The sequence below is a fragment of the Miscanthus floridulus genome, chromosome 17 (assembly GCF_019320115.1).
Source record: "Miscanthus floridulus cultivar M001 chromosome 17, ASM1932011v1, whole genome shotgun sequence".
Classification (NCBI taxonomy): domain Eukaryota; kingdom Viridiplantae; phylum Streptophyta; class Magnoliopsida; order Poales; family Poaceae; genus Miscanthus; species Miscanthus floridulus.
The window spans coordinates 59,393,285-59,409,257 of record NC_089596.1 but is presented as its reverse complement, the minus strand read 5'-3'; the positions used below and the strand labels follow the sequence as shown (position 1 = coordinate 59,409,257).

The 15,973-nt window shown below is 43.2% G+C and overlaps 1 protein-coding gene across 1 annotated transcript; it reads left to right on the top strand.

The window, feature by feature from the left end:
- The first annotated feature begins 3,935 nt into the window (after nt 1–3,935).
- Nucleotides 3,936–4,274, top strand: LOC136515669 (tapetal oleosin GRP-16-like). The gene has a single exon (XM_066509196.1). It carries the CDS (start codon nt 3,936–3,938, stop codon nt 4,272–4,274), a length of 339 nt encoding a protein of 112 aa, XP_066365293.1.
- The last annotated feature ends 11,699 nt before the right edge of the window (nt 4,275–15,973 follow it).

The window sequence follows — 15,973 nt, the reverse complement described above, 5'->3', positions numbered from 1 at the left end:
CCTCCTCGTTCGGGTCAAAATCCTTGTCCAAATCTTCCTCCGTTGGCCTCCTTACTTCAGGCGGGAAAGGATCCTCGGGACTTTCATATCCCTCTTCTAACTCAACATCCTCTTCTTCTTCGCCTTCAGCAGCCTCTCCTTTGGGGCCTTCCTCCTCGTCACACTCCTCTTGAGTAAGCATCACTTCTAGATCCTTTTCTACCTCGTTATCGAACTGTTCCTGAGTAAGCTGGTCCTCTAGTGCTTGCTCCTCAAGGGTTGGCTGCTCATCATGCTCGAGGCATCGAGCTGCACTGTCTATTGTCCGTGACATTATTTCACGCTTTGTTCTAAAAGATGCAAGAAAGTGTGCTTTAGGTACGTGAGAAGGTATAAGAAATAAAAAGGGCTATAAACCAAAGTAGTCCTATAAAACAACAATATATCAAAAAAAAACTAGTAGTAGCAGTAGTAGAGGCCTCAGAAACATGTCAATCATCATCTGATCTTGAACTTGGAGCATCAAAGCATCATAACAGAGAAGAGAGGAGAAGGTAATGTAGGGGTGGCTGCTAATGATGCCAAGTTCCTCACAAGTTCTTGATCATCAGCTCATATTCCATATAATGTATGGACTTGGACAATTTCATCATCGGCAAAACAAAGAAGAGGAGAGGAGAGGAGAGGAGAGGGGAGATTTGGCAAAAAAAACCAACAGCTGCTTAGCAAACATAGTGCAACAGCTGATGGCAAAAGACAGGACAACAAGTCCTGGGCGAGTCTTGGGAGATTTGGCAAAAAAAGCAACAGCAGCCACTTAGGAGTAGCAAGTAGTAAGACGAGTAGTAGGAGTAGTAAGAGGAGGAGTAGTAGGAGTAGTAAGAGGAGTAGTAGGAGTAGTAAGAGCAGTGGAGTAGTAGTAAGAGTAGTGAAGTAGTAGTAAGAGTAAGAGTAAGAGTATAAAGTAGTAGCGAGGACAACTTAAGTATTAGTTAAGTAGTAGTATAGAGTAGCAGCAACAATTAAGTAGTACAGAGTAGTAGTAGTATAGAGCAGTGGCAGTAGTTATGTAGTAGTAATAGTATAGAAAAGTAGAGAGTAGTAGAGATAGTAGAGTAGAGTAGAGGAGTAGTAGTAAAAGTAGTAGAGTAGAGCAGTAGTAGTAGTAGTAAAAAAGCAACAGCAGCCACTTAGGAGTAGCAAGTAGTAAGACGAGTAGTAGGAGTAGTAAGAGGAGGAGTAGTAGGAGTAGTAAGAGCAGTGGAGTAGTAGTATGTAAGAGTAGTGAAGTAGTAGTAAGAGTAAGAGTATAAAGTAGTAGCGAGGACAACTTAAGTATTAGTTAAGTAGTAGTATAGAGTAGCAGCAGCAGTTAAGTAGTACAGAGTAGTAGTAGTATAGAGCAGTGGCAGTAGTTATGTAGTAGTAATAGTATAGAAAAGTAGAGAGTAGTAGATATAGTAGAGTAGAGTAGAGTAGAGTAGTCGTAAAAGTAGTAGAGTAGAGCAGTAGTAGTAGTAGTAAAAAAGCAGCAGCAGTTAGTATAGGAGTAGGAGTAGAGCAGTAGTAGTAGTATAGAGAGTAGTGGTAGTATAGAGTAGCAGCAGCAGTTAGTATAGGAGTAGGAGTAGAGCAGTAGTAGTAGTATAGAGAGTAGTAGTAGTATAGAGTAGCAGCAACAGTTAGTATAGGAGTAGGAGTAGAGTAGTAGTAGTAGTAGTATAGAGAGTAGTACGAGTAAGAGTAGTGAAGTAGTAGTATAGAGTAGCAGCAGCAGTTAAGTAGTATAGAGTAGCAGCAGCAGTTAGTATAGGAGTAGGAGTAGAGCAGTAGTAGTAGTATAGAGAGTAGTAGTAGTATAGAGTAGCAGCAGCAATTAGTATAGGAGTAGGAGTAGAGCAGTAGTAGTAGTATAGAGAGTAGTAGTAGTATAGAGTAGCAGCAGCAGTTAGTATAGGAGTAGGAGTAGAGCAGTAGTAGTAGTAGTATAGAGAGTAGTACGAGTAAGAGTAGTGAAGTAGTAGTAAGAGTAAGAGTAAGAGTACAGACTAGTAGGAAGGACAGCTTAAGTAGTAGTTAAGTCTTAGTAGCAGTAGTACTAAGGATTTGATATTGACGACCACTGCTAGTAAGCATCAAGACAGTGACAACCACTGCTAGTAAGCATCAAGACAGTGACAACCACTGGCATGTGCTAAAAGTAGTAAGCATCAAGATAGTTATAGAGTGGCATGTGCTAAAAGTAGTAAGCATCAAGATAGTTGAAAGTATGCAATGTAAGTGCCATGGAGCCCAATCAAAACCAAACACAAAGCATAGAACAAAACGCAAATAAGAAATAACATGTGTACTTGCTGCTAGAAATTTCATGTTCATCACCAGCACCATGTAAAAAAAATCCTGCAAACTGCATTCTTAATTTCTAATCCGTTGACAAATTGATATCCCGATACCTAAATTTTTGAAACTGCCACTCTAAAAAAACTTATATCATGTTAAGTATAAATAATAATCATTCTATTTTTCTCTCTGTTCAGCAAGAATAATCAAGCATGAGACAGAATATATAAATAATAAGCATTCTATTTTTCTCTCTGTTCCACATTAGCTGCCTACGTCGTCAACATCACTAGGGACGCCCTTAGGGCACCTATGTAAAGTGTTCAGACAAACAGACACAGATGTATAAAAGCAAGTACGATAGGTTAATCTAAAAAAGCTATATAAAAGATGCCATCTCAGATGTTTAGTGAGATGAAGAATAATTAGAAAAGAGGAAAAACAAAACAGACGGTAAACTTACAAACTAGCTACTCCCTTCCGGTATACTAGTATTTTCTAAGGCGTGCAACAGTTTCAAGAAAAAATATATACTCTGCCTATTGAACCACATATATGCTAAAAACCACATATAATTTCTCTGTCTATTAATTTATAATAGTTTTTACAGAATAATTTTTTTAGCTAATCACATGTCTTCTCTATATCATCTATCTATCTCATCTCCTCATATCTTGGTTTTTATCTAAGAAACTATTTCCTCATCTATCTTCTTTAATTGCAGTGACACATCATCTTTTCCTTAGTTTAGATCCTGATTATTGAACATATAACTAGTTTCATCTTTCATGGTTGGGAGTTCCCTTAGAAATCGGACTGGAGGTAATTCATCATAGGCTCCAAAATATAAAGGAATCTCTATGATAGAATGATGTGGTCAGATATTTCAATTGAAAAGTATTATATGAATGAGCTATTAGATTGGTTATTATAGACAGCGGTATCTTCTAGCCACTAGTTAGCTTTATTACTAACCATTTCTCTAATTACTAAGAGAGAAATTTTATTATGTTATTATAAAGTATTGGTTTAAAGTTTATACCAATAATGAAAACATTTGTTTAGATGTAGTCGAATATTTTGTTAGCAAATGTTACTACTAAATATCAGTACAAAGAATATCCCTATTATCATGACGCAAGCGAAGACGTCACGAGCCGCTCGTGCTCACCCAACACAATCCTGCAAACTCTTAATTTCTAATCCTGCAAACACAAGCATACTAATTTTTGAAACTGCCACTCTTAATTTCTAATCCTACAAACACAAGCATACTAAATTTTGAAACTGCTTATATCATGTTTAATTTCATTCCCTTCAGTTCTGGACTTACGACAAATCTCATACTAATTGAAGCAAACACAAGCATACTAATCTTACGACAAGTCTGAAGGCGAAGGCATAGAATTGCATAAGCAATATAATTAAGAAGAGCAAATAGAATTGCAAGGATTCTTCAGCCTCTGTTGAAGATGGGGATGGACAACAGAGAAAGGGAGAGGAGGAACATACATGTGTCGTCGGTGCGTGGGGGCAGGGTGCGGGGCGCTGGGAGTGTGCGTCGTCGGCGTGGGGGGGGGGGCGGGCCGCCGGGGGCCAGGTGCTGGACCGGCGGCATGGCCAGCGGCGGAAACCCTAGGCGCGCAAGGGCGGGTGCTGGGGGCTGGGTGCGGGACGCTGGGGGCCGAGCGCCTGGAGCAGGTTGTGGGCGCGGGACCGGCGGCGTGGCCGGCGGTGGAAACCCTAGGCGCGTAGGGGCGGGCGCCGGGGGCCGGGTGTGGGACGCCAGGGGCCGGGCGCCTGGGGCCGGGTGTGGACGCGGGACCGGCGGCGTGGCCGGCGACGGAAACCCTAGGCGCGCAGGGGCGGGCGCCGGGGGCCAGGTGTGGGCGGGCGCGGGCGTGGGACCGGCGGCGGGGGCGGCGGCGGAAACCCTAGGCGTGCGGGCAGGCTAACAGCATCGTCAGTGGAAGAAGACAGCGCCCAGACGACATCACTCCCGTGCGCCGTTCTATAAATACTCCCTCCTATTTCTAGGGGCGGTTCCTGATCCAGCCGTCCCTAGAAATACATTTGTAGGGGCGGTTCCTGATCCAACCGCCCCTACAAATAGTTTCTATTTTTTAAATTATAAATTCTATATTTTTTATATCATAAAAACACAAAGTAATATAAAAAATTTATGTATATGCACAAATATAATATTTTGTATTATTCTATATATGAATAAATATATATATAAATAATTGTAGTCAAAACAATATAGAAAACAAAAATTAAAAATTTGAATTTTAAAACTTTGACTATAATTTTATGACATTAAATGAAATAAAATAAAAATATTGTAATAAATGAAAATAGAGTGGATGTTCAAATAGAGTCATCTGGATGTTGCAAAGGGTAGTCTCACACACATGCATAAAATGTAGTCTCACACACATACAAAAATATGTAGTCTTACACACGTACATAAATATATAGTCTCACACGCATGCATAAATGAAGTCTTACAAACACACACTTACATAAACACTCCATGTTCAACAACTAGCTAGCCCACTGTAACGACTTTCCTCTTGACACCTTTTCGTTCCCATGGCATTATGTCTTTGGGGAGGTTCTTTTCGACAACACTGATCTTCTTAGGAAAGTCTGTGAATAGCAGCATCTCATCGTAGTTATTGTAAGCTTCAACATCGTCCACGCCATCAACTCCAATAATGTGTTGTTTCCCAGAGGCAACCACGTGCTTTGTCTTCTTCTTCGGGGGGAGGTTACTTTGTGGGTCAGACATATAAAAAACTTGTGCGACACGTGAAGCGAGCACCCAAGGGTCATCTTGGTAGCCTAAATTCTCGAGGTCCAGGACTCTCAATCCGATCTCATTCAGTTGGTGTTGTTTGATCCAGCGGCATTGAAACAGGGCCACCGTTATATCCCTTCCATAGTCAAGTTCCCATATCTCTTCAATGATGCCAAAGTATTGGATCTTTCGCCCTAATCCATCGAGAGCCTCTATTCGAACACCGCTGTTTTGGTTCACATATTTACTATCCTTTGCGTGGGTATAGTACGTGTACCCATTGATGTCATAAGCATTCCAAGATATCACTTGTCTCGATGGCCCCTCCGCCAACCTACTGATGGTAATAGAGTCTATGGTTTCTCTAGCCGGTATGTTTTGGTCCTTCAACCATGTAGTTAGTCGTTGCTTGTGCTGTTTCATGACCCAATCATCCAAACGGCTATTTCTCTCCGCCATAATGATAGCCAAGTGTTCATCAATATATGGTTGCATCAGTTGTGTACTCTGCAAGACACTGTAATGCGCCCGACTCACCTCTTTGTAATCATGGTCGATGAACACTTTTCTACCACTGGTGCCCTTCCCAGCCAGCCTACCCTTGTGATGAGAATCAGGTTTACCAATCTCTTTTTGTACTTTTAGGTACTCTTGATAGCACTCGATGACTTCTTCAATACTGTAACCCTCTATCATGGAGCCCTCTGGGTATGCTCGATTATGCACGTATCGACTTAAAACTGACATGAACCGCTCATAGGACCACATTTCATGCAAGTAGCAAGGGCCAAGCGCCTGTATCTGATGAACCATGTGAATCATGAGATGTGGCATTATATTAAAAAAAGCAGGAGGTAAACACATCTCTAGTTGGTTTTGTGTCTCCACCATAAATTCATGTAGGTCACTCAGCTCTTCCTTACCAATTGTCTTCTGTGAGATCTTCGAAAAGAAGTAGCACATGCGGGTGATGGCCATTTTCAAGAACTCTGGCTTTATAGCCCTGATTGCAATATGTAGAAACACTATCAGCATCACATGGCAATCATAAGCCTTGCAGTGTGTTATTGACAAGTCCTTCATCGACACTAGCTTCTTCACATTTGCTGAAAACCCAGTCAGGACTTTGATCCCCCTTAGGAAAGTGCATATAGCTCTCTTCTCGTCTGGTGTTAGGTTGAAGCACGCCGCGGGCAGAGTGTATTTTCCATTAGCCTCAAGTACCAGGTGAAGCTGTGGCATCACGTTTAGCTGCACCATGTCTTTCCGTGCTTTCAGACCATCCTTTGACTTGTCTATGTCCATCAAGGTAGCAATGAGACTCTCAAAGATATTCTTCTGCACGTGCATAGCATCAATGGCATGGGGGACCTCCAAGTCTGGCCAATAAGGTAGATACTGAAAGAAGATCGATTGTTTCTTGAAAGGTACGCCTTCGATAGGAGGTGTGCTTCTATCTCTGTTCGTCCTATCTGGATTCTTCTTTCCATAGACGACGCGTATATTTTTCACCATTCTATACACATGTTCTCTGTTATGACGTCTCTCCGAAGGGGGTTCAATCTCCGGGGCGTTGTCATAAAATCTAAAGAATAATTTGCTGTGGTACTTGTGACTTGTCTTTAAGAAGCGCTGGTTCCTTAGGTAAACTATCTTCTTAGATGCATCTAGGTACACCCATGTAGTACCATCCAAGCAAACCAAGCATCCCGTCTTCCCTTTGATCTGTCCAGACAAAGCAAACAGCGCGGGGTAATCATTGGTAGTAACAAATATTATTGCTCTACATATAAAGTCCTCCTTTCGGAATGCATCGTACATCTGCTCCCCATGCCTTCATAGCCTCTTCATTTCTTGCATCAAGGGCTCGAGGAACACGTCTACATCAATGCCTGGTTGTTTAGGGCCAGAAATAAGAATAGTGAGGAGAAGGTACTTTCTCTTCTGACACAACCATGTTGGGATGTTGTACATGGTCAAGATTACTGGCTATGTGCTATGGTTGCTCATCCTCTCATTAAAGGGATTTATTCTATCGGTGCTCAGGCCAAACCGTACATTCCTTGGGTCATCGCTGAATTCTTTGTGCTTCTCATCAAACCTTTACAATAAGCCGGGTGTGCAATCTTATCATCATCCACCTTGCGCTCATCATCCCACCATGTCATGAGTGCGGCTTCTTTAGGGTTTAGGAACATACATCTCAAGCGGTCGGTTACTGGCAGGTACCACATTACTAGGGCAGGAATTCTTCTCTGCTTTGCATCGTTGCCTAATGGAGTGTCCTCTGGGGGCTGAGATTCTTGTACCACCTTTTTTGTACCATTCTTATTCCTCTTTTCCCCGTGGAGGGTTCGTTCCCACCGTAAAGGTCATTGTTCTTGTACCGGCTGGTCCCACACCGAGGACATTTATCTAGTGACTTAAACATTTCGCCATGAAAAAGTATACAGTGGTTGGGGCATGCATGTATTTTTTCAACCCCCATTGTAAATGGACTTATGACCTTCTTCGCTTGGTATGTGTTGGTGGGAAATGAGTTTGGTTGTGGCAGCACCCATGACAGGAGATACAATAGATCATTGAAACTACAGTCTGACCAGCCGTACTTAGCCTTTAGGATGAGCAGCTCAAGCACAAAACGTAGCAATATCCAATGTGTCGGACATCCCTTTTCAACACCATACACAGTCTCCTTCGATGCTTTTGTCACTCTTTCTAAATTTTCTAGACCTTTCGGGCTATTTAGTAAAATCTCTGGTCCAAGGGTTCGAATCATGTCATCTAAATCATCTTCATCTCCGACACGTGCTCCACCATCATTATTGGCACCACCTTCGTCGTTACCATCCCAACCACCAGCATCACCACCGTATTCATTACCAAACTCGAAATCCATTCGTGCATCAAGCTCTGCTGAATATTGGGACAGTGATTCTATGGTTTTGTCGTCGTATTCCTCCTCATCCTCGTCGTTAACAATAACTGTTTCACCATGATGAATCTACACTGTGTAGTCCTCAATAAATCCTCGCATAATCAAATGTGATCTGATGATAGTTATATCTATCCATGCCATACGGTTCTTGCAATCTTTATATAGGCAAATAATTGTATCCTTATTCTCTTTCAATGTCATTACATACTTCGTTGCGGCTTCAATAAATTTATCCACTTCTTCATGGAAACCTGCCTTGAACCTTAACGAACCATACATCCAAGAGTTCCTGTACTTCATCTTTTACAACAACAACAAAACAAACATTAAATGACTACTTATTCAGATATATATAAAAATAAATCAAAGTAATAATTATTTGAGAATAATTGTATATACTTCAGATATATATGAATATAAATCTAATATAATTACATGAAGCATACAAACACACCATGGTAGAGGAAAATTAATTAATGGCCCATTTATCCATAAATAATTAAAATACATATTTATTGATTACAATAAACAATTTCAAAGACAACAATTAGTAATAATTATACTTTACCCAATATTTTTCATACAAACCCTAGTCCAATTTTATCAAACATAAATTTACAAAAACGAAATTAATAAAAAAACCAAACCCTAGATCTAGATCACATGCACATGAAACATCCATAAAACTAACTAATTGTTCACTAAAATCAAGAAACATGGACTAAATAAGGGTATGATCTTGTTCCCCTCCCTAATTTACCCTAGTACATTTAAAAGTTGGGTCTAATTTGCTCATAAATAGCTCAAGCACCATAGAAGAGAGAGAAAAATAAAACTCTAATTACTCACTAACCAACCATTAAAATTTAAAAAAAATATGGAATCGCATTTTCTTACCTTCTTCAACCTCTCCACCAAAGGATTTGAAACCAAAACCTTCCCCCCTTAGTAGAGCAATTTTTGAAAGGTGCCCAAGGCCTTTCCACCGTTCTTTCACTGATTGGAGTGAGTGACCCAAGGAGAAAGAAGGTGCTGCATCTATTTTATATGGGGACATTTGTAGAGGCGGCTGGTGATTGAGCCGCCCCTACAAATCGGAGCTATAAATACGGAGCCATTTTTAGGGGCGGCTCAATCACCAGCCGCCCCTACAAATACCATTTCCTGGGGTGCCTGGTGATTGAGCCGCCCCTGCAAATCAGACCCCATTGCCGTCCCTACTGTTCCATTTGTAGGGGCGGCTGGTGTCTGGGCACCCGAACACGCCACTGTAGGGGTGGCTCTATCACCAGCCGCCCCTATAAAAAATCGAACTGTTGCTTAAAAAATCGTTTTGTACATAGTGATGGCGTCAGGTGGAGGTTGCGACCGATTTACACAAGAGGTAGATAGGACATCCACGACATTTGAACCACGATGACTCCTTCAACATCCACAAGCTTGATTAGCTTCGAGAGTGGACTTGGCACCAGAAGCGGGTCAACATCGTTGGATCCATGGGCTGTGTTGGCGCTGCAGGGAACTAGCTACGAGCAGAGCCAGCTGCGATCAGGACCATAAGCAGCAGTTCCCAACCCATGGTTTCTATGGACAGTTTTCAAGAGAGGAAGAAAACAATTAATGTCTGCTAGAAACTATTCTTCCCAACCCATGATTCAATTAGGCGGTTAGTATTTTGCATAGGCACAAGACTTTGTAGCACCCAACTGTACCAAACAGTATCCATTCTCATTTGCTTTTACATCTCAAGAAAATATGTTTCAGAAAATCATATTTGCAGGGGACAAATATCATCCGAGCAGTCCCAAACAAGATATCAATACCGACCTATTGGTACTGAACCATCTAATCACCTCAAAAAGCTACATGGCTGGAAAAGAAACAAGAGGACAGACGGGGATTGAACCAGGGAGCAGAAGAGACATTGACAGAGGGAACAGAGGGTGCGCTTGCGGAGGGAGAAGGGCAGCGCACGAGCGGGAGCCACCGCGGGAGGGAGCGCGCGCTAGACAAGGAGAGGGAGGGGGCGCGGCCGCAGGGGGAGCTGGAGGGGGAGGAGGGCGCGTGCTGACTGCTGAGTGATTTTGCGGCAGTGGGGAAGAGGAACAGGAGCCGCAGCAGATCGGGAGGATGGACAGATGGAAACGAGCATGCTCTCCCAACGCGAGAAGGGGCGTTTCCTGCTGCATGGGAACGCGGGAGGACTTTGTTTCGCACATGAGAAACGAATGTCTACGGTTTTCAATGTCTCTCTTCCTTAATTCACCGGCCACATCTGCAAAAATACTTCATTGACATAGTATTTAATGTTATGGAAACTACAACTATTTCAGGGTTGGAAGTGCCCTAAGCGGGTATCGCTGGAGCTGCAGCTGCCGCTGCAGCTGCTCCCTTTTTAAAAAATGGGTAAAGTACATTTTTCAACCTCAAATTGCATCCTTCAACTATGAAACCAGATAACAGACACCCTTCAATTGTCAAAACCAGACAAATTTAGTCCTCGATTAGTTTCAAAAGCAGTTTTCTATTTTCTAGAAGTTCGTAGTTGATTTATTTTAAATTATAAAAATATGAAACTAGTTCATGTTTTCTTCTAAAAATGTTATATATGTTGATGCTATATTTAAAATTGTTTAGACCTTACTTGTTTTAAATAAATAACAAGCATGACAACGAGCAATAAAGCAATAGGAACATAAATAAACCAATTCCATATACCTATATATAGATCATAAACAAGTAGAGAACATTTTTAGAAAAAAATACTACTTTTGTATTTTTCTAATGTAAAATAAATACCAGCGGGGATAGTAATGCTACTGGGCTTGGCGCTCGCGTCCCGCCTCTCGAGTTGTTTTTGGCCAAAAGCAAGGCGGTGCGCGCACAGAGACGAAGGCAGTGAGCTGTCATGTAAAAGAACGGAAAGTGAACAATTAAATTCCATGCGAAATTAAATTCCGTGCAAAATGAAAAACAAGTTTAAATATAGCATAAATATATATATAACATCTTTAGAAGAAAACATGAACTAGTTTCATATTTTTATAATTTAAAATAAATTAATTACAAACTTCTAGAGATCGAACCAGATTTTTATTATTATTAGAAAATAGAAAACCACTTTTGAATCGTTCGGTTTTGACAGTTGTAGAGTATCCATTATCCGGTTTTATAGTTGAAGGTTGAAAATCGAATTTTAATGTGAGTTGAGGTTGAAAAATGTACTTTACCTTTAAAAAATAATATCGATTTCCAAGGGTGCATTCTCTGTCTTCGTCTCTCCCGATGAGGCATCGATTTTGCCACTGTGATTTCCAAAGAGCACCCACATCGTAGTGAAAAACAATGCTTCGTTCTTTGTCTCTCCTGATGAAGCATCGAATTTGCGACTGTGACTACCAATGCTCACTTGAAAGATTCTAGCATCGAGGCTTCTATAGTCATCGATACTCCAAACAAGAAGTGCATAAAATATTATTTGTGACTGGACTTATGAGAAAGGGAGCCATGGTACTTCACTGCAGAAAGTATGGGATGGGACCCACAATGGCATCCACTGCGCGCGCCACAAAATGAGTTGAAGCATCATTCAGAATTTGACGTTGAGACGGTGTTCCAAACCCTGCTACACTGCGGGTGCTCTAAGCATGATGTCTCTCAAATTCTATTTTTGAGGTTAGCGTAACTGGCCATCTCTGTAAATCTTTGATTTTCACGGACCTTTCACTACTACGGAACAGGAAAATACTGCCGGTTTCAAAGGGCATATCACTGCCGGAATTTGAACCGGCACTGTGTACCACTGCCGATACTTCACCCGACACTGATAGGCCTAAAAAAAAGGAATCCAGCAAGCATGCTCATCCACAAATCATACAAGAAACAATTCATACATCACAAACGAGGAGGAATTCATGCAAGAAACCACCACAGTTCATCCAAGAAACAATTCATACATCACAAACAAACGAGAAGGGATTCAACACATCACAAATCAACTCATCCACAAATCGCGTGAAATTTGATGCGAGTTCGTGGATAGAGACTCAACATACACCAAATACCATGAATACCATTTTTTGAATGACCAAATTCCATTATTTCATGTACATGCAGTTCAAATTTGAAATAGTCGAAAAAATTCAACGAAACAAAACTAATTAAGGAAATAAAGTAAAAAAACTAAAAATTGTCCCAAATTTTGAAATGGAGTTTTAATTACTGTAGCAAGGCCCCAGAAAAAATGGGGCGAAAAAAACAAAAAAAAAATTTGCCGAGTGCCAACCTTGGCACTCGGCAAAGAAGCCAACCTTTGTCGAGCGTCAGGTCACAGGGCGCTCGGCAAAGAATTTTTTAAATAAAAAATAAAAAAACCTTTGCCGAGTGCCGCTGGGCCTGGCACTCGGCAAATCTTTTAACCTAAAGGCCCAGAATGGGCCGGCCCAACCCCACCCCCTCCTCACTTGTCTCCCACCCGCCCCCGCGTTGCGGCGCCGCCGCCGTCCTCGCGCCCCCGTCCCGCGCCCCGGCGGACCCACGCTCGTGCCCCGGCGGCCCCGCGCCCACGCTCGCGCCCCAGCGGACCCCCGCCCCCGCCCCGGCGGACCCGCGCTCGCGCCCCGGGTCCTCGGCCGCCGCCCCGAGCTCGTCGGCGCCCCAGGCTCCGAGCTCCCCGGGGACAGCGACCCGGCTGGCCCCGAGCTCCCCCGTCGGCCCCGAGCTCCAATGGCCCCGCCGTGCCCTGTGGCTGGCCAGCAGAGGGAGAAGGAGAGGAGCAAGAGGAAGAAAGAGAAGGGGGAGGAGGAAGAGGAAGAAAGAGAAGGGGGAGGAGGAAGAGGAAGAAAGAGAAGGGGGAGGAGGAAGAAGAGGAAGGTGCCGACCCGACCGCCCGTCGATCCTCGCGCCGTTCCGACCGCCCGTTGATCTTCGCGCTGCTACGGTCATCCCCGCCGTCGTCGCTTGCCCTCGCTCTTGCCGTTATTGCCGCCAAGGTAAGCCCTACCCTTGTAGTGTTAGTAGTAGTAGTAGTTAGTAGTGTTAGTAGTAGTTAGTTGTAGTGTTAGTTGTAGTAGTTAGTAGTGTTAGTTGTAGGGTTAGTAGTAGTAGTAGTAGTTAGTAAATAGTAGTAGTTAGTAAGTAGTAGTGGTTGTTAGTAGTAGTTAGTAGTGTTAGTTGTAGGCTTAGTAGTAGTAGTTAGTAAATAGTAGTAGTTAGTAAGTAGTAGTGGTTAGTAGTAGTAGTTGTTAATAGTTAAGTAGTTCTTAGTATTAGTACTGTTAGTAGTTAAGTAGTTGTTAGTAGTAGTGTTAGTAGTAGTTGTAGGGTTAGTAGTAATTGTTGTTGTACTACTTCAATACTTTTCATCTGCATGGAAAGAGAACTAAAGTACATGGCTCCTCTTGATATATTGGTGGTTGTTGGCCTTCGTGCCCATGTTTGGTATATATGTGGTTGTTGGCCTTTGTGCCATGTTTTTTGCAGGTTTTGGGAACCTCCCCATGCAGGGGAGGTGCTGCCGAAATTTTGAGTCGACACTAACCATTTTTGCCCTTTTTTACAGGAGGACCTGTGGGAGGGACTCGGCGACCCCGATCGTCTTCGTCGGCGCTGCGGGTCTTCCTGCACCGCGTCGACTCGCCACTGCACCGACTCTCCACCGCCCCGCTACCCTGACCTCACCGGCACCCTAGGTATAACCCCTCTATCCGTATGTGGTCTTTGGTCGCGTAACCTAGTTAGGTGTCTCCCGTCCGAAAGAGATACGGTTGGAGGTATATAGATCTTTGTATATCTACGACCGTATCTGTTTCGGATTGTCCACGTTTTTTGGACAGTCCGCGGATGTGTAGATGGATTAGTTTCCATGGTCCGCTCCAGCCAGCCCATACGCCCATGGCCTACTCCATCACTGCAGCGGGTCGTACGTTCATCTTTGCACACCTAAGTTACATTTGCATTACTGAAACATTGAAGTTTGTATTGCAGGCCGAGCTATAGGCCTAGAAGCTCATGGTAGAGGCTCAGAGCGCGCAGCTGCAGACCCAGAGGGAAGCGTTCGCGGCCCATGAGAGGAGGATGCAAGAAATGGAGGCCTTCATGCGGAGTGTCCAGCAAGGGGGTGTACCTTTGCCGTTGGCAGCTCCTCCACCGCCTACTCCTACAGCCACTCTTGTAAGTATGAAAGTTCACTCTTACTAGATGCTTTCTTGACATACAACCATGGTTGACATACAAACTTACTAGATGCTTGACATAGAAACTTACTAGATGCTTGACATAGAAACTTACTACATGCTTGCACTAGCTATGACATACAACCATGCTTGACATTCTCAATTTACTAGATGCTTGACATAGAAACTTACTAGATGCTTGCACTACCTATGACATACACCAATGCTTCACATAGAAACTTACTAGATGAATCTCACACATGCAACCTCTTATTATTTTTGCAGCTTCCGTCGGTGGGTTCGAATAACCCCACTCATGTGTCACCGAATGATGGAGCCTTTGCTTCACCATCGTGTCATAGGCCGTTTTTTTGAGGAGTTGTGCTTCGTCATGTGCTTGGACTTGAGCTTCACTTGTGGTTGTGACTTGTGCTTGGACTTGATGGACTGTGGTTGTGAATTTGTGACTTGTGGTTGTGATATTTGACTTGTGGTTGCGATATGTTGTTATTTGAGTTGTGGTTGTGATATAATGTGTGAAAATGGTTTCGTTGTGATATATATGTGATTATTGTGATGTTTGTGATATATATGTGACATGTGATATATATTTGAACTGTTTGTGTCAGTGGAATGCAAAAAACAAAAAAATTGCAATTTCGGTTGATTTGCCGAGTTCAATGGTCATGGCACTCGGCAAAGAATTTTTTTTAAAAAAAGCAAAAAAATCTTTGCCGAGTGACAAGCTGGGAAGGCACTCGGCAAAGAGCTTTTTAAAAAAAATAAAAAATGTCTTTGCCGAGTGCCCTAACTATCGGCACTCGGCAAAGGCGCCGTCAACGGAGCAGCGCCATTGACGGCTGTTTTTCTTTGCCGAGTGTCGCCGTTGGCCCTCGGAAAAGGCTTTGCCGAGTGCCCGACAAATGACCCTCGGTAAAGAGCCTCTTTGCCATTAAATTTTTTTCCGAGGGCTCTTCGTCGAAGGCGGCGCTCGGCAAAGCCTTTGCCAAGGGCTTTTGGGCCTTTACCGAATGCGCTGGGCCCTCGGCAAAGAGGCCGCCTCCATTAGTGCGGTGTGAAATTAAGTTGTCTGGTCGATCGATTTGTCCAAGGCCCCATCGATGTAGCCTCACGGCCCCACCTGACCTATAAATACCACCAAGCTCCGGCCACCTGAAAAGGCAAACCACGCTCTCTCTCTCTCTCTTAATTATCTATTTATTTTGATAGACAGAATGAGCAGGAAGTCAGCGGCCATGAGCGATAACTCAAACAGCAAGAAGACGTCGTGGCCGGAGGTGGAGGGGGGTGCCGTCCCAGGTGGCCAAGCACAAGATTCTGGCCGACCGCCCGGACGTCAAGGTGGACGTTCTGCTCTACGGCTCCGTCGTGACCGATGACTACAACACCAAGCGCGTCCGCGTCTACTTCGACTGCTTCCGCAACGTGGTTGGGGTCCCCAAGGTCGGCTAGGGCCAATGCAATAATTTTAATTATTATAATATAAATACATAAATAAAAATCCTCGTCCCCGACTGCCTTGCTCGATCGAATCAAAACAAACCGACGGTGGGTGATTTCAGTTGAATGCATGTGAGGAGTGGATTGTAATGGTTTCATAGTTTTTGTGTTATTTATGTCGTATATAAAAGGGTGGCTATGTATGTACATGCCTCGATCTTGCAGAGGTTAAAATTATATAAAACTACTTCTAATAATGCTTTTCATATTGTTTACTTT

Excerpts from the sequence above, each read along its gene's own strand:
- LOC136515669 (XM_066509196.1), top strand. The coding sequence starts at position 3,936 with ATGGCCAGCGGCGGAAACCCTAGGCGCGCAAGGGCGGGTGCTGGGGGC.